The 25,670-nt window shown below is 45.9% G+C and overlaps 1 protein-coding gene across 1 annotated transcript in view; it reads right to left on the bottom strand.

The window, feature by feature from the left end:
* The window catches only part of LOC143808514 (saxiphilin-like), a 139,367-nt gene that overhangs the window by 32,860 nt on the left and 80,837 nt on the right, over nucleotides 1-25,670 (bottom strand). The window contains exons 11-15 of the mRNA XM_077291264.1: nucleotides 22,487-22,634; nucleotides 22,232-22,383; nucleotides 22,021-22,117; nucleotides 19,601-19,642; nucleotides 8,888-9,052 (exon numbers count right to left, since the gene is read on the bottom strand). Of these exons, the coding sequence (XP_077147379.1) occupies nucleotides 8,888-9,052; nucleotides 19,601-19,642; nucleotides 22,021-22,117; nucleotides 22,232-22,383; nucleotides 22,487-22,634 (604 nt within the window). The remainder of the gene's footprint in view (nucleotides 1-8,887; nucleotides 9,053-19,600; nucleotides 19,643-22,020; nucleotides 22,118-22,231; nucleotides 22,384-22,486; nucleotides 22,635-25,670) is intronic.

Below are 25,670 nucleotides of genomic sequence, written 5' to 3'. Positions count from 1 at the left end.
TGATGTCTGTATTCCTGCCGCTCAGCTCTGGTCAAGGTCCTATCACATTGCATAGGCTCAGGCCTCTGCTCAGAAGATACCGCCAAATGGTGCACAGTTTTGCGCTCACGTAAGCGTCGATCGATCTGAATGGCCAAGGACATAGACTCATTCAGACCAGCAGGTGTGGGGAATCCCACCATAACATCCTTAAGGGCTTCAGAAAGACCCTTTCTGAAAATTGCCGCCAGGGCACACTCATTCCACTGAGTAAGCACAGACCACTTTCTAAACTTCTGACAATATACCTCCGCTTCATCCTGACCCTGACACAAAGCCAGCAAGATTTTCTCTGCCTGATCCACTGAATCTGGTTCATCATAAAGCAATCCAAGCGCCAGAAAAAACGCATCTACATTACGCAATGCAGGATCTCCTGGCGCAAGGGAAAATGCCCAGTCTTGAGGGTCGCCACGTAGCAAAGAAATAATGATTTTTACTTGCTGAATGGGGTCACCAGAGGAGCGGGGTTTCAAAGCAAAAAACAGTCTACAATTATTTTTGAAATTCAGAAACTTAGATCTATCCCCAGAAAACAAATCAGGAATTGGAATTCTGGGTTCTAACATCGGATTCTGAACTACATAATCTTGAATGCCTTGTACCCTTGCAGTGAGTTGATCCACACAAGAGGACAGACCCTGAATGTCCATATCTACACCTGTGTCCTGAACCACCCAGAGATTTAGGGGAAAAGAAAGACAAAACACGCTGCAGAGGGAAAAAAAAAATGGTCTCAGAACTTCTCTTATCCCTCTATTGAGATGCATTAACACTTTACGGGCCAGCTGTACTGTTATGATGACCTGGTGGTTAGGAGCACCCGGAATGACCTGATGAGCAAACTAGTAATACAGGACAAGCTCTGGGAAGTGGGAGCTCTGCTGACCGCAACCCCTAATCCTATCACAACAACTAGAAATAGCCGTGGAGCGTACCTGAATCTGCCTAGACGCCTCTTCACAGCCTAAGAGCTAACTACCCCTAAAGATAGAAAATAAAGCCTACCTTGCCTCAGAGAAATTCCCCAAAGAAAAAGGCAGCCCCCCACACATATTGACTGTGAGTTAAGATGGAAGTCACAAACACAGGAATGAAATAGGTTTCAGCAAAGGAGGCCAGACTTAACTAAACAGACTGAGGATAGAAAAGGTATCTTTGCGGTCAGCATAAAAAACTACCAAAAAACCACGCAGAGTGTGCAAAAGAGACCCCCGCACCGACTCACGGTGGGGAGGTGCCACTCTGCATCCCAGAGCTTCCAGCTAGCAAGGCAAAATCATGATAGCAAGCTGGACAAAAAAACAGTGGTAAACAAATAGACTAGCAGGGACTTAGCTTGTGCTGGAGTAGACAGGTCATCTGAAAGATCCAAGAGAGATCTGAACCAGTACTAGGACATTGACAGCTGGCATCAAGTAACGATCTGAGTGGAGTTAAATAGAGCAGCCAGCCTAGGACTTAAACGAGGTCAGCTGAGGAAGAAACCTCAGAACCAGCAGCTCCACTCACAGCCACCAGAGGGAGTCCATGGACAGAACTCGCTGAAGTACCATTCATGACCACAGGAGGGAGTTCGAGAACAGAATTCACAACAGATAGTAGAGGGAGAGAACACGAGGAGTTCAGTTTTTGACAGGTTCAGTTTCAGATAGAGGGAGGACTGTTATGACCCCAGTGGACAGGGTCTCAGAGGTACGTGTAAGTCTGCGAGATACAAAAATCCAGCTCATAGGGCAGTGGTAACTGGGTTGACCAAATATCTACTCCTAACGCCAACACTAGAAGTAGCCGGGGATCATGCCTACGGTGATCGCTAGATGACTCGCGCCAGCCGGAGAATCTAACTACCCCTAGGAGAAGAAAACAAAGACCTCTCTTGCCTCCAGAGAAAGGGACCCCAAAGCAAGATACAAGCCCCCCACAAATAATAACGGTGAGGTAAGAGGAAATGACAAACACAGAAATGAACCAGGTTCAGCAAAGAGAGGCCAGCTTACTAATAGCAGAATTAAGCAAGATAACTTATTTGGTCAACAAAAACCCTATAAAAATCCACGCTGGAGATTCAAGAACCCCCGAACCGTCTAACGGTCCGGGGGGAGAACACCAGCCCCCCTAGAGCTTCCAGCAAAGGTCAGGATACAGATTGGAACAAGCTGGACAAAAATACAAAACAAAACAAAAGCAAAAAGCAAGGAAGAGACTTAGCTTTAACAAGCAGGAACCAGGATCAGTACACAAGAGCACAACAGATTAGCTCTGATTTCAACGATGCCAGGCATTGAACTGAAGGTCCAGAGAGCTTATATAGCAACGCCCCTGAACTAACGGCCCAGGTGAGCATATAGGAGAAGACAGAAGCTCCAGAGTCAAATCACTAATGACCACTAGAGGGAGCAAAACGCAAATTCACAACAGTACCCCCCCCTTAGTGAGGGGTCACCGAACCCTCACCACGACCACCAGGGCGATCAGGATGAGCGGCGTGAAAGGCACGAACTAAATCGGCCGCATGAACATCAGAGGCGACCACCCAGGAATTATCTTCCTGACCATAGCCCTTCCACTTGACCAGGTACTGAAGCCTCCGCCTGGAGAGATGAGAATCCAAGATCTTCTCCACCACGTACTCCAACTCGCCCTCAACCAACACCGGAGCAGGAGGCTCAGCAGAAGGAACTACAGGCACAACGTACCGCCGCAACAAGGACCTATGAAACACGTTGTGGATAGCAAACGACACAGGAAGATCCAGACGAAAGGATACAGGATTAAGGATTTCCAATATCTTGTAAGGACCAATAAAACGAGGTTTAAATTTGGGAGAGGAAACCTTCATAGGAACAAAGCGGGAAGAAAGCCACACCAAATCCCCAACACGTAGTCGGGGACCCACACCGCGGCGGCGGTTGGCAAAGCGCTGAGCCCTCTCCTGTGACAACTTCAAGTTGTCCACCACAAGATTCCAGATCCGCTGCAACCTATCCACCACAGAATCCACCCCAGGACAGTCAGAAGGTTCCACATGACCCGAAGAAAAACGAGGGTGGAAACCAGAGTTGCAGAAAAACGGCGAAACCAAAGTGGCGGAACTAGCCCGATTATTAAGGGCAAACTCAGCCAACGGCAAGAAGGTCACCCAATCGTCCTGATCAGCAGAGACAAAACACCTCAAATAAGCCTCCAAAGTCTGATTAGTTCGCTCCGTCTGTCCATTAGTCTGAGGATGGAAAGCAGACGAAAACGACAAATCAATGCCCATCCTACTACAAAAGGATCGCCAGAATCTGGAAACTAACTGGGATCCTCTGTCAGACACAATATTCTCAGGGATGCCGTGCAAACGAACCACGTTCTGGAAAAACACAGGAACCAGATCGGAAGAGGAAGGCAGCTTAGGCAAAGGAACCAAATGGACCATCTTGGAGAAGCGATCACATATCACCCAGATAACAGACATGCCTTGAGACACCGGAAGATCAGAAATGAAATCCATGGAGATATGTGTCCAAGGTCTCTTAGGGACAGGCAAGGGCAAGAGCAACCCGCTGGCACGAGAACAGCAAGGCTTAGCTCGAGCACAAGTCCCACAGGACTGTACAAATGACCGCACATCCCTTGACAAGGAAGGCCACCAAAAGGATCTGGCCACCAGATCTCTGGTGCCAAAAATTCCTGGGTGACCTGCCAACACCGAGGAATGAACCTCGGAAATGACTCTGCTGGTCCACTTATCAGGCACAAACAGTCGGTCAGGTGGACAAGAATCAGGCCTATCAGCCTGAAATCTCTGCAACACACGTCGCAGATCTGGAGAAATAGCTGACAAGATAACTCCTTAAGAATACCAACAGGTTCAGCGACTCCAGGAGCATCAGGCACAAAGCTCCTGGAAAGAGCATCGGCCTTCACATTCTTTGAACCTGGTAAATACGAGACAACGAAGTCAAAACAGGAGAAAAACAATGACCAGCGGGCCTGTCTAGGATTCAGGCGTTTAGCAGACTCGAGATACATCAGATTTTTGTGATCAGTCAAGACCACCACACGATGCTTAGCACCCTCGAGCCAATGACGCCACTCCTCAAATGCCCATTTCATGGCCAACAACTCCCGATTGCCCACATCATAATTTCGTTCAGCAGGCGAAAACTTCCTAGAGAAAAAGGCGCAAGGTCTCATAACAGAGCAACCAGGGCCTCTCTGCGACAAAACGGCCCCTGCTCCAATCTCTGAAGCATCCACCTCAACCTGAAAGGGAAGCGAGACATCAGGCTGGCACAAAACAGGCGCCGAAGTAAACCGACGTTTCAACTCCTGGAAAGCCTCCACGGCAGCAGGAGCCCAATTAGCCACATCGGAGCCCTTCTTGGTCATATCCGTCAAAGGTTTCACAATGCTAGAAAAATTAGCGATAAAACGACGGTAGAAGTTAGCGAAACCTAAGAACTTCTGAAGACTCTTAACTGACGAGGGCTGAGTCCAATCAAGAATAGCTCGGACCTTGACTGGGTCCATCTCTACAGCAGAAGGGGAAAAAATGAACCCCAAAAAGGGAACCTTCTGTACCCCAAAAAGACACTTTGAGCCCTTGACAAACAAAGAATTTTCACGCAAAATTTTAAAGACCATCCTGACCTGCTCCACATGTGAGTCCCAATTATCAGAAAAAACCAGAATATCATCCAGATAAATGATCAAAAATTTATCCAGATAGTTCCGAAAAATGTCATGCATAAAGGACTGAAAAACTGAAGGGGCATTAGAGAGCCCAAAAGGCATCACCAAGTACTCAAAATGACCTTCGGGCGTATTGAATGCGGTTTTCCATTCATCACCTTGCTTAATGCGCACAAGGTTGTACGCACCACGAAGGTCTATCTTGGTGAACCACTTGGCCCCTTTAATCCGGGCAAACAAGTCAGACAACAGCGGCAAAGGATACTGAAATTTAACAGTGATCTTATTTAAAAGCCGATAGTCAATACAAGGCCTCAAAGATCCGTCCTTTTTAGCCACAAAAAAGAATCCCGCACCAAGAGGGGAAGAAGACGGACGGATGTGTCCTTTCTCCAGAGACTCCTTGATATATGAACGCATAGCGGTATGTTCAGGTACCGACAGATTAAACAGTCTTCCCTTAGGAAATTTACTGCCTGGAATCAAATCTATTGCACAGTCACATTCCCTATGAGGAGGCAATGCACTGGACCTGGACTCGCTAAAGACATCCTGATAATCAGACAAATACTCCGGAACTTCCGAAGGCGTAGAAGAAGCAATAGACACAGGCAGGGAATCCTCATGAATACCACGACAGCCCCAACTTGACACTGACATAGCCTCCCAGTCCAGGACTGGATTATGGGTCTGTAACCATGGCAGCCCCAAAACAACCACATCATGCATTTTATGCAAAACAAGAAAACGTATCACCTCGTGTCCAATACTGCGGTTTATTTTCTGCTAATGGCGTAGCATCAATACCCCTAAGAGGTATAGGATTTTCTAATGGTTCAAGCATAAAACCACAGCGCTTAGCAAATGAGAGATCCATAAGACTCAGGGCAGCACCTGAATCTACAAATGCCATGACAGGATAAGATGACAGTGAGCAAATCAAAGTTACAGACAGAATAAACTTAGGATGCAAATTACCAACGGTGACAGGACTAACAACCTTAGTTATACGTTTAGAGCATGCTGAGATAACATGTGTAGAATCACCACAGTAGTAGCACAAGCCATTCCGGCGTCTATGTATTTTCCTCTCATTTCTAGTCAGGATTCTATCACATTGCATCAAATCAGGTGTCCGTTCAGACAACACCATGAGGGAATTTGCGGTTTTTCTATCACATTGCCTCAAATCAGGTGTCCGTTCAGACAACACCATGAGGGAATTTGCGGTTTTGCGCTCCCGCAACCGCCGGTCAATTTGAATAGCCAGGGCCATGGTATCATTCAGACCTGTGGGAATAGGAAAACCCACCATAACATTCTTAATGACTTCAGAAAGGCCATTTCTAAAATTAGCAGCCAGTGCACACTCGTTCCAATGTGTCAGCACGGACCATTTCCGAAATTTTTGGCAATACACTTCAGCCTCGTCCTGGCCCTGAGACATAGCCAGCAAGGCTTTTTCTGCCTGAATCTCAAGATTGGGTTCCTCATAAAGTAAACCGAGCGCCAGAAAAAACGCATCAATATCAGCCAATGCCGGATCTCCTGGCGCCAACGAAAAAGCCCAATCTTGAGGGTCACCCCGTAAGAATGAAATAACAATTTTTACTTGTTGAGCAGAGTCTCCAGACGAACAGGGTCTCAGGGACAAAAACAATTTACAATTATTCCTGAAATTCCTAAACTTAAATCGGTCTCCTGAAAACGGTTCAGGAATCGGTATCTTGGGTTCAGACCTAGGATTTCTGATAACATAATCTTGTATACCCTGCACACGAGCAGCAAGCTGGTCCACACTTGTAATCAAGGTCTGGACATTCATGTCTGCAGCAAGCTTAAGCCACTCTGAGGTAAAGGGGAAAAGAAAAAAAAAAATGAGAGAGGAAAAAAAAAAACTCAAAATTTTCTTTCTTATAATCCCACTTCTGCAATGCATCATACATTCAATACGGGCCTGGCATACTGTTATGACCCCAGTGGACAGGGTCTCAGAGGTACGTGTAAGTCTGCGAGATACAAAAATCCAGCTCATAGGGCAGTGGTAACTGGGTTGACCAAATATCTACTCCTAACGCCAACACTAGAAGTAGCCGGGGATCATGCCTACGGTGATCGCTAGATGACTCGCGCCAGCCGGAGAATCTAACTACCCCTAGGAGAAGAAAACAAAGACCTCTCTTGCCTCCAGAGAAAGGGACCCCAAAGCAAGATACAAGCCCCCCACAAATAATAACGGTGAGGTAAGAGGAAATGACAAACACAGAAATGAACCAGGTTCAGCAAAGAGAGGCCAGCTTACTAATAGCAGAATTAAGCAAGATAACTTATTTGGTCAACAAAAACCCTATAAAAATCCACGCTGGAGATTCAAGAACCCCCGAACCGTCTAACGGTCCGGGGGGAGAACACCAGCCCCCCTAGAGCTTCCAGCAAAGGTCAGGATACAGATTGGAACAAGCTGGACAAAAATACAAAACAAAACAAAAGCAAAAAGCAAGGAAGAGACTTAGCTTTAACAAGCAGGAACCAGGATCAGTACACAAGAGCACAACAGATTAGCTCTGATTTCAACGATGCCAGGCATTGAACTGAAGGTCCAGAGAGCTTATATAGCAACGCCCCTGAACTAACGGCCCAGGTGAGCATATAGGAGAAGACAGAAGCTCCAGAGTCAAATCACTAATGACCACTAGAGGGAGCAAAACGCAAATTCACAACAGAGGACATGATGTTAGAGACAGCGGTAAGACAATCACTGGTGTTTTCTAAAAAGGTTGGCGTGATAACAGGAGAAGAGGTGTATAATTGGGTGTCGTCAGCATAGAGATGGTACTGGAAACCAAATCTACTGATTGTTTGTCCAATAGGGGCAGTATACAAAGAGAAGAGGAGGGGGCCTAGGACAGATCCTTGAGGAACCCCAACAGTAAGGGCAAGGTGAGAGGAGGAGGAACCAGCAAAACATACAGTGAAGCATCGGTCAGAGAGATAGGAGGAGAACCAAGAGAGAACGGTGTCCTTGAGGTCGATGGAGCGGAGCATAGTGAGGAGGAGCTGATTATCCACAGTATCGAATGCTGCAGAGAGATCCAAGAGAATTAGCATGGAGTAGTGACCATTAGATTTAGCTGTTAGTAGGTCATTAGAGACTTTAGTGAGGGCAGTTTCAGTAGAGTGTAAAGAGCGGAAGCCAGAATGAAGAGGGTCGAGAAGAGAGTTATCTGAGAGATAGCGGGTAAGACGGGAGTGGACCAGGCGTTCGAGGAGTTTAGAGATGAAGGGAAGATTAGAGACAGGTCTATAATTAGCGGCACAATTTTGGTCGAGGGAGGGTTTTTTTAAGTAATGGATGTATGATGGCATGCTTAAATGAGGAGGGAAAAATACCGGAAGTGAGGGAAAGGTTGAATATTTTTGTTAGGTGAGAGGTGACAGCCGGGGAAAGGGACTGGAGGAGATGTGACGGAATGGGGTCACTGGTGCAAGTGGTCGGGTGAGAAGATGCAAGGAGCCTGCTTACTTCTTCTTCTGTAACTGGTTGAAAGTCAGAGAGTGAACTAGATGCAGTGGGGGAGGGAGGACAATGCATGGTATGAGGGGATTGGGAGATGATTTCCTGTCGAGTGTGGTCGATTTTTTCTTTGAAGTAATTGGCCAGACCGTCAGCACGGAGATCTGTGGTTGGGGCCTGCTCTCTTGGGTTGAGTAGGGACTGGAAAGTCAAAGAGACGTTTAGGGTTATTGGACAGCAAGGTGATGAGGATGTTGAAATAGGTTTGTTTGGAGAGGTGAAGGGCAGAGTTGTATGTTTTTAGCATGAACTAATAATGGATGAAATCTTCGGGGAGATTAGATTTTCTCCACAGACGTTCGGCGCATCTGGAGCACCGTTGCAGGAAACGTGTTTGCAGCATGTGCCACTTTTGTCGCCGTCTGTGCCGAGTTGTTCTATGTATAGGAGGTGCAGCTTCATCCAGGGCACTTTGCAGGGTTTCATTGTAATGCTTCAGAGCAGAATCAGGACATGAGATGGAGAGGATTGGGGCCAATGAGGACTGCAACAGTATATACAGCTGCTACAGATGTATGGTATATACAGCTGATACAGATGTACACTATATACAGTTGATACAGATATACAGTATATTCAGCTGATACTTACCAAGGTCACAATTTTTGGTCTTCTTAGAAATTAGATAGACAGGGATATTCCATCCCATCATGTCACCAACCCTGGTGTGACAGGACTTTTTGCCTTGAAGATTGTTCCATGTGAGATCTTTATCCGTCTTCTTCACTAAGGCCACAATCCTGTATGATCCAAACTCTGCACCATAAAAATAAATAGAAAAATATTATTAGCGTGCACTCAGTACCAATTTAGACGAGGTGCTGGTGTAAGGGACCAGGAGGCCCAGGAACTCAAGTAGAATAGCAAATTCACCGCACACTCTAATGTTTATCATATGCCAAATTTTATCAAGGTTAAAGTAACATAATCTGGGAGCATAACAGAATATAAACAAAATAAGGAATGCGATATTACAAAAGACGTTTCGGCTCCCCGGAGCCTTTATCATAATCGCTTAATCCTTATGAGAAGTATGCAATGAGGAAAAAGAGGGGGACAAGGGTCCCAGTGCTCTGATTAGGATAACTAATATAAGTAGCCCGACGTTGGGATTCTGTGAGTGATGCCTGCTGTTGCTGCGCTCCCGCGCCTTGCTGTGTGTGACACAATTCGTATGTTTTACATGTAAAATTTGGAGTGAATTTTCCTCCATGTAATATGAAGGGTAAAATCTGTAATTAATTCTGCACAAAGAATTGACCGATTTAGTAATAGAGATCCCCCATACACATAGCTACAGTGGGGCAAAAAAGTATTTAGTCAGTCAGCAATAGTGCAAGTTCCACCACTTAAAAAGATGAGAGGCGTCTGTAATTTACATCATAGGTAGACCTCAACTATGGGAGACAAACTGAGAAAAAAAATTCCAGAAAATCACATTGTCTGTTTTTTTATCATTTTACTTGCATATTATGGTGGAAAATAAGTATTTGGTCAGAAACAAACAATCAAGATTTCTGGCTCTCACAGACCTGTAACTTCTTCTTTAAGAGTCTCCTCTTTCCTCCACTCATTACCTGTAGTAATGGCACCTGTTTAAACTTGTTATCAGTATAAAAAGACACCTGTGCACACCCTCAAACAGTCTGACTCCAAACTCCACTATGGTGAAGACCAAAGAGCTGTCAAAGGACACCAGAAACAAAATTGTAGCCCTGCACCAGGCTGGGAAGACTGAATCTGCAATAGCCAACCAGCTTGGAGTGAAGAAATCAACAGTGGGAGCAATAATTAGAAAATGGAAGACATTCAAGACCACTGATAATCTCCCTCGATCTGGGGCTCCACGCAAAATCCCACCCCGTGGGGTCAGAATGATCACAAGAACGGTGAGCAAAAATCCCAGAACCACGCGGGGGGACCTAGTGAATGAACTGCAGAGAGCTGGGACCAATGTAACAAGGCCTACCATAAGTAACACACTACGCCACCATGGACTCAGATCCTGCAGTGCCAGACGTGTCCCACTGCTTAAGCCAGTACATGCCGGGCCCGTCTGAAGTTTGCTAGAGAGCATTTGGATGATCCAGAGGAGTTTTGGGAGAATGTCCTATGGTCTGATGAAACCAAACTGGAACTGTTTGGTAGAAACACAACTTGTCGTGTTTGGAGGAAAAAGAATACTGAGTTGCATCCATCAAACACCATACCTACTGTAAAGCATGGTGGTGGAAACATCATGCTTTGGGGCTGTTTCTCTGCAAAGGGGCCAGGACGACTGATCCGGGTACATGAAAGAATGAATGGGGCCATGTATCGTGAGATTTTGAGTGCAAACCTCCTTCCATCAGCAAGGGCATTGAAGATGAAACGTGGCTGGGTCTTTCAACATGACAATGATCCAAAGCACACCGCCAGGGCAACGAAGGAGTGGCTTCGTAAGAAGCATTTCAAGGTCCTGGAGTGGCCTAGCCAGTCTCCAGATCTCAACCCTATAGAAAACCTTTGGAGGGAGTTGAAAGTCCGTGTTGCCAAGCGAAAAGCCAAAAATATCACTGCTCTAGAGGAGATCTGCATGGAGGAATGGGCCAACATACCAACAACAGTGTGTGGCAACCTTGTGAAGACTTACAGAAAATGTTTGACCTCTGTCATTGCCAACAAAGGATATTTTACAAAGTATTGAGATGAAATTTTGTTTCTGACCAAATACTTATTTTCCACCATAATATGCAAATAAAATGATAAAAAAACAGACAATGTGATTTTCTGGAATTTTTTTTCTCAGTTTGTCTCCCATAGTTGAGGTCTACCTATGATGTAAATTACAGACGCCTCTCATCTTTTTAAGTGGTGGAACTTGCACTATTGCTGAATGACTAAATACTTTTTTGCCCCACTGTACCTCACAGAGACTAGTAGGTAATGTTCAGGGCACGCTGATAAATTTGGAAGTGATGTTCTGGTGTAAAGTGTAAGGTTTTATATCAGTAGTGAATACTGCAGTTATAGATCTGCTGATATCAGAGTCTGTACTGTACCTATATTATGTACTAGCTGTTTCCAGCCAGCTAACGCTTGGCACGCTCAGGAGCCTCGTGTGGTAATGTGCGGGGATGGAGCCTCGTGTGGTAATGTGTGGGGACAGAGCTTCGTGTGGTAATGTGGGGGGACGGAGCATCGTGTGGTAATGTGGGGGAACCGAGCCTCGTGTGGTAATGTGTGTGGACGGAGCCTCGTGTGGTAATGTGTGGGGATGGAGCCTCGTGTGGTAATGTGTGGGCACGGAGCCTCATGTGGTAATGTGTGGGGACAGAGCTTTGTGTGGTAATGTGTGGGGACGGAACCTCGTGTGGTAATGTGTGGGGATGGAGCCTCATGTGGTAATGTGTGGGGACAGAGCCTCATGTGGTAATGTGTGGGGACGGAGCCTCATGTGGTAATGTGGGGGAACGGAGCCTCGTGTGGTAATGTGTGTGGACGGAGCCTCGTGTGGTAATGTGTGGGGATGGAGCCTCGTGTGGTAATGTGTGGGCACGGAGCCTCGTGTGGTAATGTGTGGGGACAGAGCTTCATGTGGTAATGTGTGGGGACGGAACCTCGTGTGGTAATGTGTGGGGATGGAGCCTCATGTGGTAATGTGGGGGGGCGGAATTATGTGTGGTAATGTGGTGGGGGGAGGTATTATGTATGGTGATGTGGTGGGGGGGCGGGATTATGTGTGGTGATGTGGTGGGGGGTGGGTGTTGTGAATTCTGTTTTTGGCTCCCTCTGGTGGCTACTGGTGGTACTGGTTGACTTTGGTCTTGTGTTTCCAGTGCACCTGTTTTCATCAGGAAATTGGGAGTTTCCTATTTAGTCTGGCTTCTCAGTCACTCTAGTGCCGGCAATCAATGTTACCAGAGCATCTCTGTTGCTTGCTACCTGCTCCAAGTCTGCAATTCAGCTAAGTTGAAATCTTTGGCTTTTTGTGTTTGTTTTGTCCAGCATGCATTTATATTTCGTGCTGCTGGAAGCTCTAGTGATCTGAAATTACTACTCCGGTGTCATGAGTTGATAACGGAGTTAAGGTAGTTTCAGGATGGCTGCTTAGGGTTTTGAGGTAACCGCGAAGTCCTCTTTTGTATTTTCATCTATCTAGTCAGAGGGCCTCACTTTGCTGAATCTATATTCATACTGCGTTTGTGTTTTCCTCTTACCTAACCGTTATTATATGTGGGGGGCTACTATAACTTTTGGGGTTTCCCTGGAGGCAAGCCAGGTCTGTGTATTCCTCTTATAGGGGTAGTTAGCTCTCCGGCTGGCGCGAGGTGTCTAGGGATACAACGTAGGCACACCCCCTGGCTACTTTTATTTGCGTGTTAGGTTCAGCATCGCGGTTACCTGAGATACCATCTTCCTAGAGCTAGTCCGTTTTTGCCCATGTCCCTGCCATTGGGAATCATGACAGTATTGCCGGCCATAATGTATTAAAGGTATTGGCTAAAGAAGGAGAGAAAAAAAGAAGTTTCTGACACTTTTTTTTTTACTCAGAGGTTCTGTCTAGCCATAATTGCAATCTGCTGTTTTTTGTTTTTTTTTTTGTTTTTTTCTCTCCTCTTAACCCCTGAATGGCTCAGATCTCTGCTGTTGAGAAATGGATATCCAGAGTTTAGCTTCTAATCTTAATACTCTTGCCTCTAAGGTTCAAAATATCCAAGACTATGTGATACATGCTCCTATGTCTGAACCCAAGATCCCTATACCTGAGTTCTTTTCTGGAGATAGATCTCGCTTTTTGAATTTTAAGCACAATTGTAAATTGTATCTTTCTCTGAGATCTCGTTCCACTGGAGACCCCGCTCAGCAGGTTAAAATTGTTATTGCCTTGTTGCGGGGTGACCCCCAGAATTGGGCATTTGCATTGGCACCAGGGGATCCTGCGCTGCTCAATGTGGATGCGTTTTTTCTGGCACTGGGGTTGCTCTATGAGGAACCTAATTTGGAGATTCAGGCTGAAAAGGCCTTGCTAGCCCTCTCTCAAGGGCATGATGAAGCTGAAGTATATTGTCAAAAATTTCGAAAATGGTCTGTGCTTACTCAGTGGAATGAGTGCGCCCTGGCGGCGAATTTCAGAGAAGGTCTCTCTGACGCCGTTAAAGATGTCATGGTGGGGTTTCCTACACCCACAGGTCTGAATGAATCCATGACTATGGCTATTCAGATTGATCGGCGTTTGCGGGAGCGCAAACCTGTGCACCATTTGGCGGTGTCTTCTGAGCAGGCACCGGAGATTATGCAATGTGATAGAATTCTGTCCAGAAGTGAACGGCAGAATTATAGGCATAAAAATGGGTTGTGCTTCTACTGTGGTGATTCTGCTCATGTTATATCAGCATGCTCTAAACGCACAAAAAAGGTTGATAAGTCTTTTGCAATTGGCACCTTACAGTCTAAGTTTATTTTGTCTGTAACTTTGATCTGTTCATTATCAACTATTACTGTGGATGCCTATGTGGATTCTGGCGCTTCCTTGAGTCTTATGGATTGGTCCTTTGCCAGACGTTGTGGGTTTAGCCTAGAGCCTTTGGAAGTTCCTATCCCTCTGAAGGGTATCGACTCCACACCTTTGGCTAGGAATAAACCACAGTTCTGGACACAAGTGACTATGTGTATGACTCCTGACCATCGGGAGGTGATTCGCTTCCTTGTGTTGCATAACTTGCATGATGTCTTAGTGCTTGGATTGCCATGGTTGCAAACTCATAATCCAGTCCTTGACTGGAAAACAATGTCTGTGTTAAGCTGGGGATGTCAGGGGGCTCATGGGGAAGTACCTTTGGTTTCCATTGCTTCATCTACTCCCTCTGAAATTCCGGCATTTTTGTCTGATTATGGTGATGTTTTTGAGGAGCCTAAACTTAGTTCTCTCCCCCCTCACCGGGATTGCGATTGTGCTATAGACTTGATTCCGGGCAGCAAGTTTCCCAAGGGTTGTTTGTTCAATCTATCTGTGCCTGAGCATGCTGCTATGCGAGAGTATATTAAGGAGTCCTTGGAAAAGGGACATATCCGTCCATCCTCATCCCCTTTAGGAGCAGGTTTTTTTTTTGTGGGTAAAAAAGATGGCTCCCTGAGGCCCTGTATTGATTATCGCCTGTTGAATAAGATTACAGTCAAATACCAGTATCCTTTGCCACTACTGACTGATTTATTTGCTCGTATTAAAGGGGCAAAGTGGTTCTCTAAGGTTGATCTTCGGGGTGCGTATAATTTGGTGCGGATCAAGCAGGGAGATGAGTGGAAAACTGCATTTAATACGCCCGAGGGCCATTTTGAGTATTTGGTAATGCCTTTTGGTCTTTCTAATGCTCCTTCAGTCTTTCAGTCCTTTATGCACGATATTTTCCGTAAATACCTGGATAAATTTATGATTGTGTATTTGGATGATATTTTGATTTTTTCGGATGACTGGGAGTCGCATGTTCAACAGGTTAGGAAGGTTTTTCAGGTTTTGCGGTCCAATTCTCTGTTTGTAAAGGGTTCAAAGTGTATCTTTGGGGTTCAGAAGATCTCCTTTTTGGGGTATATTTTTTCCCCTTCTTCTGTTGAGATGGATCCTGTCAAGGTTCGGGCTATTTGTGATTGGACGCAGCCTACTTCCCTGAAGAGTCTTCAGAAGTTCTTGGGCTTTGCTAATTTCTATCGTCGATTTATAACTGGGTTTTCAAGTGTTGCTAAACCTCTGACTGATTTGACTAAGAAGGGTGCTGATGTTGCCAATTGGTCCTCTGCGGCTGTGGAGGCCTTTCGGGAGCTTAAGCGCCGCTTTTCTTCTGCCCCTGTGTTGCGCCAGCCTGATGTTTCGCTCCCTTTTCAGGTTGAGGTTGATGCTTCCGAGATTGGAGCGGGGGCGGTTTTGTCGCAGAAAAGTCCCGATTGCTCAGTGATGAGACCATGTGCATTTTTCTCTCGAAAGTTTTCGCCCGCCGAGCGAAATTATGATGTCGGTAATCGGGAGCTCTTGGCTATGAAGTGGGCATTTGAGGAGTGGCGTCATTGGCTTGAGGGTGCTAGACATCAGGTGGTGGTCTTGACTGATCACAAGAATCTGATTTACCTTGAGTCCGCCAGGCGTCTGAATCCTAGACAGGCGCGCTGGTCATTGTTTTTCTCTCGGTTTAATTTTGTGGTTTCATACTTGCCGGGCTCGAAAAATGTGAAGGCAGATGCTCTTTCTAGGAGTTTTTAGCCTGACTCCTCTGGTGATTCTGAGCCTACGGGTATCCTTAAGGATGGAGTGATTTTGTCTGCTGTCTCCCCAGACTTGCGACGTGCTTTGCAGGAGTTTCAGACTGATAGGCCTGATCGTTGTCCGTCTGGGAGATTGTTTGTTCCAGATGAGTGGACCAGTAGAGTCATCTCAGAGGTTCATTCTTCTGTGTTGGCGGGCCACCCTGGAATTTTTGGTACCAGAGATTTGGTGGCCAGGTCCTTCTGGTGGCCTTCCCTGTCTCGGGATGTGCGTACCTTTGTACAGTCTTGTAATGTTTGTGCTCGGGCCAAGCCTTGCTGTTCTCGGGCTAGTGGATTGTTGTTGTCCTTGCCTATTCCGAAGAGGCCGTGGACGCACATCTCTATGGACTTTATCTCGGATCTCCCGGTTTCTCAGAAAATGTCCGTCATTTGGGTGGTGTGTGACCGTTTTTCTAAGATGGTTCATTTGGTACCCTTGCCCAAATTGCCTTCTTCATCGGAGTTGGTTCCTTTATTTTTTCAGAATGTGGTTCGCTTACATGGTATCCCGGAAAACATCGTGTCTGACAGAGGATCTCAATTTGTGTCTAGGTTCTGGCGAGCGTTCTGTGCCAGGATGGGCATTGATTTGTCTTTTTCATCTGCGTTCCATCCTCAGACTAATGGCCAGACGGAGCGAACTAATCAGACCTTGGAGACGTATTTGAGGTGTTTTGTGTCTGCTGATCAGGATGATTGGGTCACCTTTTTGCCGTTGGCAGAGTTTGCCCTCAATAATCGGGCCAGTTCTGCTACTCTGGTTTCTCCTTTCTTTTGCAATTCAGGGTTTCACCCTCGTTTTTTGTCTGGTCAGGTGGAGTCTTCGGATTGTCCTGGAGTGGATTCTGTGGTGGATAGACTGCACCGGATTTGGAGTCATGTGGTGGACAATTTGAAGTTGTCTCAGGAGAAGACTCAGCAGTTTGCTAATCGTCATCGTCGTGTGGGTCATCATCTCCGTGTTGGAGACTTGGTGTGGTTGTCTTCTCGTTTTGTCCCTATGAAGGTCTCTTCTCCTAAGTTCAAACCTCGGTTCATAGGTCCTTATAGGATTTTGGAGATTCTTAATCCTGTATGTATTTGGACCTTCCAGCATCTTTCACCATTCATAATGTTTTCCATAGGTCGTTGTTGCGGAGGTACGAGGTACCGGTTGTTCCTTCTGTTGAGCCTCCTGCTCCTGTGCTGGTGGAGGGTGAATTGGAGTATGTTGTGGAGAAGATTTTGGACTCTCGTATTTCCAGATGGAGACTTCAATATCTGGTTAAATGGAAGGGATACGGTCAGGAGGATAATTCTTGGGTGACTGCCTCTGATGTTCATGCCTCTGATTTGGTTCGCGCCTTTCATAGGGCGCATCCAGATCGCCCTGGTGGTTCTCATGAGGGTTCGGTGCCCCCTCCTTAAGGGGGGGTACTGTTGTGAATTCTGTTTTTGGCTCCCTCTGGTGGCTACTGGTGGTACTGGTTGACTTTGGTCTTGTGTTTCCAGTGCACCTGTTTTCATCAGGAAATTGGGAGTTTCCTATTTAGTCTGGCTTCTCAGTCACTCTAGTGCCGGCAATCAATGTTACCAGAGCATCTCTGTTGCTTGCTACCTGCTCCAAGTCTGCAATTCAGCTAAGTTGAAATCTTTGGCTTTTTGTGTTTGTTTTGTCCAGCATGCATTTATATTTCTCGTGCTGCTGGAAGCTCTAGTGATCTGAAATTACTACTCCGGTGTCATGAGTTGATAACGGAGTTAAGGTAGTTTCAGGATGGCTGCTTAGGGTTTTGAGGTAACCGCGAAGTCCTCTTTTGTATTTTCATCTATCTAGTCAGAGGGCCTCACTTTGCTGAATCTATATTCATACTGCGTTTGTGTTTTCCTCTTACCTAACCGTTATTATATGTGGGGGGCTACTATAACTTTTGGGGTTTCCCTGGAGGCAAGCCAGGTCTGTGTATTCCTCTTATAGGGGTAGTTAGCTCTCCGGCTGGCGCGAGGTGTCTAGGGATACAACGTAGGCACACCCCCTGGCTACTTTTATTTGCGTGTTAGGTTCAGCATCGCGGTTACCTGAGATACCATCTTCCTAGAGCTAGTCCGTTTTTGCCCATGTCCCTGCCATTGGGAATCATGACAGGTGGGATTATGTGTGGTGATGTGGTGGGGGGTGGGATTATGTGTGGTGATGTGGTGGGGGCAGGATTATGTGTGGTGGGGGGCAGGATTATGTGTGGTGATGTGGTGGGGGGCGGGATTATGTGTGGTGATGTGGTGGGGGTGGGATTGTTTGGTGGGGGCGGGATTATGTGTGGTGATGTGGTGGGGGGCGGGATTATGTGTGGTGATGTGGTGGGGGGAGGGATTATGTGTGGTGATGTGGTGGGGGGGTGGGATTATGTGTGGTGGTGGGGGACAGGATTATGTGTGGTGATGTGGTGGGGGGCGGGATTATGTGTGGTGATGTGGTGGGGGGCAGGATTATGTGTGGTAATGGGGTAAGGGGACGGGATTATGTGTGGTGATGTGGTGGAGGGCGGTATTATAAGTGGTAATGTGGTGGGAAGGCGGGATTATGTGTGGTGATGTGGCAGGGCGGGATTATGTGTGGTGATGTGGGGGGGCAGGATTATGTGTGGTGATGTGGGGGGGAGGGATTATGTGTGGGGGCAGGATTATGTGTGATGGGGGGCAGGAATATGTGTGTTGATGTGGTGGGGGGCGGGATTATGTGTGGTGACGTGGTGGGGGGCAGGATTATGTGTGATGATGTGTTAGTGGCAGGGATTATGTGTGGTGATGTGGTGGGGGGCGGGATTATGTGTGGATGATGTGGTGCGGGGGCGGGATTATGTGTGGTGATGTGGTGGGGTGGGATTATGTGTGGTAATGTGGTGGGGGCGGGATTATCTGTGGTAATGTGGTGGGGGGTGGGATTATGTGTGGTGATGTGGTGGGGGGCGGGATTATGTGTGGTGATGTGGGGGTGGCAGGATTATGTGTGGTGATGTCTTGGGGGCGGGATTATGTATGGTGATGTGGTGGGGGGCGGGATTATGTGTGGTCATGTGGAGGGGGGCAGGATTGTGTGTGGTGATGTGGGGGGCGTTATTGTGTGTGGTAATGTGGTGGGGGGCGGTATTATCTGTGGTAATGCAGTGGGGAGGCGGGATTATGTGTGGTGATGTGGTGGCAGGGCGGGATTGTGGTAATGTGGTGGGGGGTTGGATTGTGTGTGGTAATGTGGTGGGGGCGGGCTTATGTGTGGTGATGTGGTGGGGGCGGGCTTATGTGTGGTGATGTGGTGGGGTGGGATTATGTGTGGTGATGTGTTGGGGGGTGGGATTATGTGTGGTGGGGGGCAGGATTATGTGTGGTGATGTGGTGGGGGGCGGGATTATGTGTGGTGATGTGGTGGAGGGCGGGATTATGTGTGGTGATGTGTTGGGGGGTGGGATTATGTGTGGTGATGTGGGGGTGGGAATATGTGTGGTGATGTGGTGGGGGGCGGGAATATGTGTGGTGATGTGGTGGGGGGGTGGGATTATGTGTGGTTATGTGTTGGGGGGTGGGATTATGTGTGGTGGGGGGCGGGATTATGTGTGGTGATGTGGTGGGGGGCGGGAATATGTGTGGTGATGTGGTGGGGGGGTGGGATTATGTGTGGTAATGTGTTGGGGGGTGGGATTATGTGTGTTGGGGGTGGGATTATGTGTGGTGATGTGTTGGGGGTGGGATTATGTGAGGTGATATGGTGGGGGGTGGGAATATGTGTGGTGATGTGGTGGGGGGCGAGATTATGTGTGGTGATGGGGTGGGGGGCGGGATTATGTGTGGTGATGTATTAGGGGCTGGGATTATGTGTGGTGATGTGGTGGGGGGCGGGATTGTGTGTGGTGATGTGATGAAGGCGGGATTGTGTATGGTGATGTGGTGAGGGCGGGATTGTGTGTGGTGATGTGGTGGGGGCAGAGCTACTGTGCAGAGGGCGGGATTAGCAAGTAATCACGATGCCTCATATATATATAGATACCAGCATGTTACCTGAATATTCTGACCCAGGTATCTGGCACGGGATCAAGTCATCTGCCGAAAAAAAAAAAGAAACAGAAAACATTTTTTACATATAACGTTTTTAAAAGAGTGTGTATGATATGTTTTAAAATTAACCTTTCAGAAGATTCATGTTGCCCAAACCATAGGCAGCATGACGTAGAGTCCAGAGCCATTATTGCTGCCATGTATGTTTTACTCCAAAATGCTGCAGTGTTTCAGAGAAAACATGCTTTGAAAAACCTGTGGAGACTATTCATATAGGCTGACTAGTCTGACTTTCACGTCCCCCCGAGGAAGCCTACGCGAAACGCGCGTCAGGGCCGCCGGACTCACACTGACACCAATTATATCCGGGTAAGGCTAGTTTCACACTAGCGTTAACTGCATTACGTCGCAAATGCGTCGTTTTGCCGAAAAAACGCATCCTGCAAAAGTGCTTGCAGGATGCGTTTTTTCTGCATTTACTAACATTAGCGACGCATTTGCGACGCAATGACACACGTTGCAACCGTCGTGCGACGGGTGCGACGTGCTGTTGCGGACCGTCGGGAGCAAAAAACGTTACATGTAACGTTTTTTGCTCCCGACGGTCCGCTTTTTCCGACCGCGCATGCGCGGCCGGAACTCCGCCCCCACCTCCCCGCACTTCCCCGCACCTCACAATGGGGCAGCGGATGCGTGGGAAAAATGCATCCGCTGCCCCCGTTGTGCGGCGGAGACCACACTAGCGTCGGGAACGTCGGCCCGACGCGCAGCGACGGGTTGTTCCCGACGCTAGTGTGAAAGTAGCCTAAGATTGGCAGTATTTTATTACCATTATTTATATCTATTCTGGGCTGTTGAGTAGTAACTCAGATGGAAGGACCAGGCATATGCCGGTTCATAGGAAGCACTATGCACTTTATGGTAACAATCACGCTCTACTGACTAACTAATATGCCCATAATAGCAATTAGTCTCTGCCCTCCTATACCCTTGGTGTTATTTACAGTGTTGTTTGTACGCCTTACATGCACTATATGTGTACTTTGTCTGTTATTTATGTGATTTGATTATGTTTAATAAAAGTTGTTACATTTTACTTATGACTTTATGGGTATTCATACTCCGTAGCTGTTTTGTAGGATCTGCGTATTAGTGGAGTTTCCCTGTTATCCTTCATGTCCATTGTAGGACGTATTCCTGTTAGGAGTTTTACAATTGACATGCATCAGTGGCTATTGTATTTATTGACTAGTCTGACTTGTAGGTTCCCAGCTGCCTCTTCTTGTCCCGCTCTCCTAAACTGAAAGGTTCATTCTTTATATACACGTAGATATGAATATGCAATTTTCACATTTTGAATTTCGCTATTTTCTTGTCATCTTCTATAACATTTTTATTTTTCCCTTGACGTAGCCATATCGGGGCTTGTTTTTTTAGCGGGTTGAGTTGCAATTTTGAATTAGTTTTAACATAAAATGCACTGAAAAATGAGAGAAAAGTTCCAAGTTTGGTGAAATGGTGAAGAAAACGTAATTCATGTTTTTTTTTTTTGTTTTTTTTGTAGTATACATTGAATATTTTTTCCACTAAAATTTTGCACAGTGTGCTAGGAAACTATAAAAAAAAAGAGTGGCACCTCATGTAATTATGTTTAAGGTACCTGGGTGGACAAGGTGCTCCTCACCTTTTCACGTATGGGGAGGAAGTGGTTCTGTTGTGGCTCCTTGTTGTCCAAGCACAAAATTGCTAGTCAAGGACTAATATGGCCGGTATCGCTAGTCAAGGACTAATATGGCTGGTATCGCTAGTCAAGGACTAATATGGCTGGTATCGCTAGTCAAGGACTAATATGGCCAGTGATGCATCCATAATACATTAATAAATGTATGGTTTTACAGAAAATGTAGTGCTTCAGCACTGCTGGATTGCCTAATTGTCAACGTTGTGTAAGACTCACTGTGGAGATGTCTATTGTAACAAAAAAGTTCTTTATTTAAATTTCCAATGATGCATTTCATGCAGTAGTTCCCTTAAGGGGTTTCTCTGCTGCGACCTCTGATCACAGTAATTAGACTCAAGCATCGGGCCAGCAGCATCTAAGGTGTTAAACCATTTCTTAGAGCTGGCTACGATCTCACCAGTTACACTCAGTTGCTGGCTGTACAAGCAGTTGGCATCTGTGCTGTATGGAGCAGACTTTGCTCCTGAGCCTATTCCATACATGCAGTGCCCACAGCATTGAGTAGGCCCCCCGAAAGAATTGGCCCCTGGCACATGCCTATGTTCACCAGATGTTGGTGCTGGCCCTATGTCCCTTGTTATCCATTGTGAAGTATGAGATGTGCAAATGTTCCCTTGTTGGGCAAAACTAGGATGCACATGATGAGTTAAATTGGAAATATTTTGGGTCTAATTGAAGTTACCCTTATTGCGGTACTCTTCAACCGATGGGAGCAGTCCACATTTCAGTGCTGTGTATGCGTGTTCTACATCAAGATTTACTGCTTCCGCTTCACCTTTCTGCAAATTATAGAATAAAGTCATGTTACTGATGTCCTTAGTCCTCACCCCATCTACTCGCCATCTCTGAGTGACCACATATGGTGCTTCTTTCTGCTAATAAAGATCACCTACCAGAATCATTTTGATGCACTCCAGTGCAGACGATGGCTCTGTGCATTTAATGGTGCCACCACTAACTGAGGACCAGTCATCACATTTTTTCTTCTCATTTTTGCTCTGTGGACACCACCGTATTTGCTGGTTAACTTGAGGAGGACGAGCTCCTAATGGCAAAAAATAAATTGCTGCTATAAGTAAATTGAAACTGATTAATTAGAGATTATTAAGGTCATGCAATACCAGAATTAAGCCACATATGTTTCCTACCGTTAAGTGTTTTCATGCCGTTAAACAAGTCTGGTCCCAAAAAGAGGAAAGTGTCCATTGCTGATGGAAGAGCTATCAGAGCGCTGGTGGTGTCTTCAAATAGCAAATCCTTGCCATGAGTGGAGCTGAATAGTTTGCACTCTTTTTTCTGTGATTTTAAAAATATCATAAACCACAAGTTACTACAAACTACCAAGCTTCATTAGAAAGGTGACTGACACAATCCTCCCCTTTGTTGTTCATCAATGAAGGCCTTTGCACTTCATCGTATTTATTGCAAGTGTTTAGGAGATGTTTAAATGTGTTGTATTTGACACATTTAATCTACCAATCCTCAAATTAGCATCTTTTCTGATTGTATAGATGTGAAAGAAGTGTCGACACTAGTGATGAGCGAGTGTACTCGTTGCTCGGGTGGTCTCCGAGTAATTAGGACTGCTGGGAGATTTAGTTTTCATCGCAGCAGCTGAATGATTTACAGCTAATAGCCAGCTTGATTACATGTTGGGATTCCCTAGCAACTAGGCAACCCCTACATATACTCAACCTGGCTAGTAGCTGTAAATCATTCGGCTGTGGCAAGGAAAACTAAATCTCCTGAAAACTAACAAATACTCGGAGACCACCCGAGCGTGCTCGGGAAAACCCGAGCAACGAGTACACTCGCTCATCACTAGTCGGCACCTCTTCTGAAAATCTGATGAAAAACATGTCTATGAATGTGATTCATTAATCTGTTTTATATGTGGTTGTATATACTGTGCTTTGCAACAGTGTAATTAGCTTGGATAGGGTTAACAGTTAGTGCCAGCCCAGGTTGGGAGGATTTAAGTGGGAACATAGGAAGCTCCTTCCTGTTTGTTAAGGAGTTGATGATTAATTATTGAAGAAGTAAGAAGCATTATTGCTTAAGAAGGAAAAGGCCATAAGTTGGGAAGAGTGTTCAGTGACAGAAGTTCTTGTTAAAGGAATAGAAAGTTCCAGACCAAAGTTTTCTACAACTGATTTCCTACATGGCCGGAGTGCAGAGATTGGAGTAGTATCCAGAAGGTTTCTTTCACTATCAGTGATTACCAGCCATAGAAATAAACAGAGCTCAGGGAGGTGTAATTCTTGTAGGTAGCTAGAAGGAGTGGGCTACAGAAAGGCAACCTGTAAACTGATTCTGGAGGTTTAGAGAAATCCTATTCAGACCCAGAAGGAACACAAGGTGCCCATTATAGTTGAGCATAAAGAAAGTAAAAACAGAGCTAGAAAGCTTGTGGTGTATTCTGTCACTATTGAACTATTCCTATACTATCAAAATGCCATATTTAATTCTCTAAAAGACGATTCTAGTCTCATTGATATGTCACATATTTACAAGCTACCTGTACCAACAAACCACTTGTGGCCTGAAAAGGAATAAGCAGCAAATCTCCAAATTCCACATACACTCAGGGGTGTTTTGGGGAAGCAAAGCAAATCTCGATATGTTCCTTACACCTAAATTGGCATAGTCGGCAGGATCGGTTTGCCCTGTAGGAATATTTTTTTAGGAAGACTCGTGGTGCAATGAAGATGGTGTTGTACTAAGGAAAAGAAGAGCAGACGAACTTTGGAGTGGAGGGCACAATAGAGCACAATGAAATGCCCAGCTGACAAAAAGTCTGGCCCAGAAAAAGGGAATACCCTGTGAAGACAACCCAACCTACAGTGGGAGGTGCGCATTAGTGGATGGCGCAATAGAAAGAAAGCTCCGGGTCACAGAGAGGTGATAGAAGATCACAGGAGTAGAGGCCGAAGGAGGAGATGTGGAAACCGTCAACACCAGTGAAACGTGTGATGTGGTGACAATATCTTGCCTCACACAAATGGTACTTCACACTTTTTGGTCGGTGGCAAAGGTCTGTGATGTAGTGTAGTGGAGGCGATGGACTAAAAAGCAGGAGAAGAGAGGACATTAAAGTTAACAACAGAATGTTTTTTACTGAGGTAGATGAATTTGGAACAATATAACAGATAACGGACATCAGATTGATTGGTATTCATAGAATCATAGAATGTTAGAGTTGGAAGAGAGCTCCAGGGTCATCGTGTCCAACCCCCTGCTCAATGCAGGATTCACTAAACCATCTCAGACAGATGTATGTCCAGCCTCTGTTTGAAGACTTCCATTGAAGGAGAACTCACCACCTCTTGTGGCAGCCTGTTCCACTCAATGATGACCCTCACTGTAAAAAAGTTTTTTCTAATATCTAATCTGTATCTTCTCCTTTTCAGTTTCTTTCCATTGCTTCACTTGGATTTGATAGAGTTTTCATACAGATGTTTATCCATGGTAATAGCTTTCACTTCTCTAATACAATCTCACAGTCACATGAATCCATTTTAGTAAAATCCATTTTTACTACTTTCTGCACACCGTCTGCAGCAGATACTTTTCCAAATCCTCCCATGAGGCAAGAATTAGAATTTCTTCTCTAAATCTTCCACATTAAGTTGGCATTTATAGTCCACCACTGCATGAATACAGGCTACCTTGTCTAACCCACAGCAGTCTTAAGACTTCTAAGGACGGGTGCCCATGATCCGGAACTAGCAGCACTTTGGACGCAGCGCATGTTCGATACATCCAAAGCGCTGCCTTCTATTGAACACAGGTAAATCATCCATATGTGTTCACTGAACCGTGCAGATTTACCACATCCTCTACATTTCTATTGATGTAATTTCTATTGCGGAAACTAGCGCCTCTGCAAGAGAAATTGACATGCTGCGGTCTTGATAGACGTGGGTGATCCGCAGGAGGCTATGCATACATAGTGGACATCAGATTTCTAGAAATGCTATGCACTACGCTGTAATGTCTGGCTGCTGTGGGCTTGATGCTGTACAAATATGCAGCGTCAAACCCGCAGCTGTTCCTGTTCATGGGCCTGGACTCATAGCTCTGCACGACCGTGGTTCCCAACTATGTTCGGATTTGTCCCAGCTTCCCACTAAGTTGTTCTTACTTCTAGGATAATGCTTCTGCCACTTTCTTGTAGGATTGTTGGTTGATAAAATGTGTTTTCTGTCTGGCTGATGTTCACTTCTGCAGTAACTATAGACACTCTACTTGCCTACTGTATGTAAGAACTTCTTACACTCTTTGGTTGGTTGTTTTCAGGACTTGCTACCAGTACTCCAGAATGCTTTCTCT

Source organism: Ranitomeya variabilis, chromosome 2 (genome assembly GCF_051348905.1).
Source record: "Ranitomeya variabilis isolate aRanVar5 chromosome 2, aRanVar5.hap1, whole genome shotgun sequence".
Lineage (NCBI taxonomy): Eukaryota > Metazoa > Chordata > Amphibia > Anura > Dendrobatidae > Ranitomeya > Ranitomeya variabilis.
This window is presented reverse-complemented; position numbering and strand designations above follow the sequence as displayed.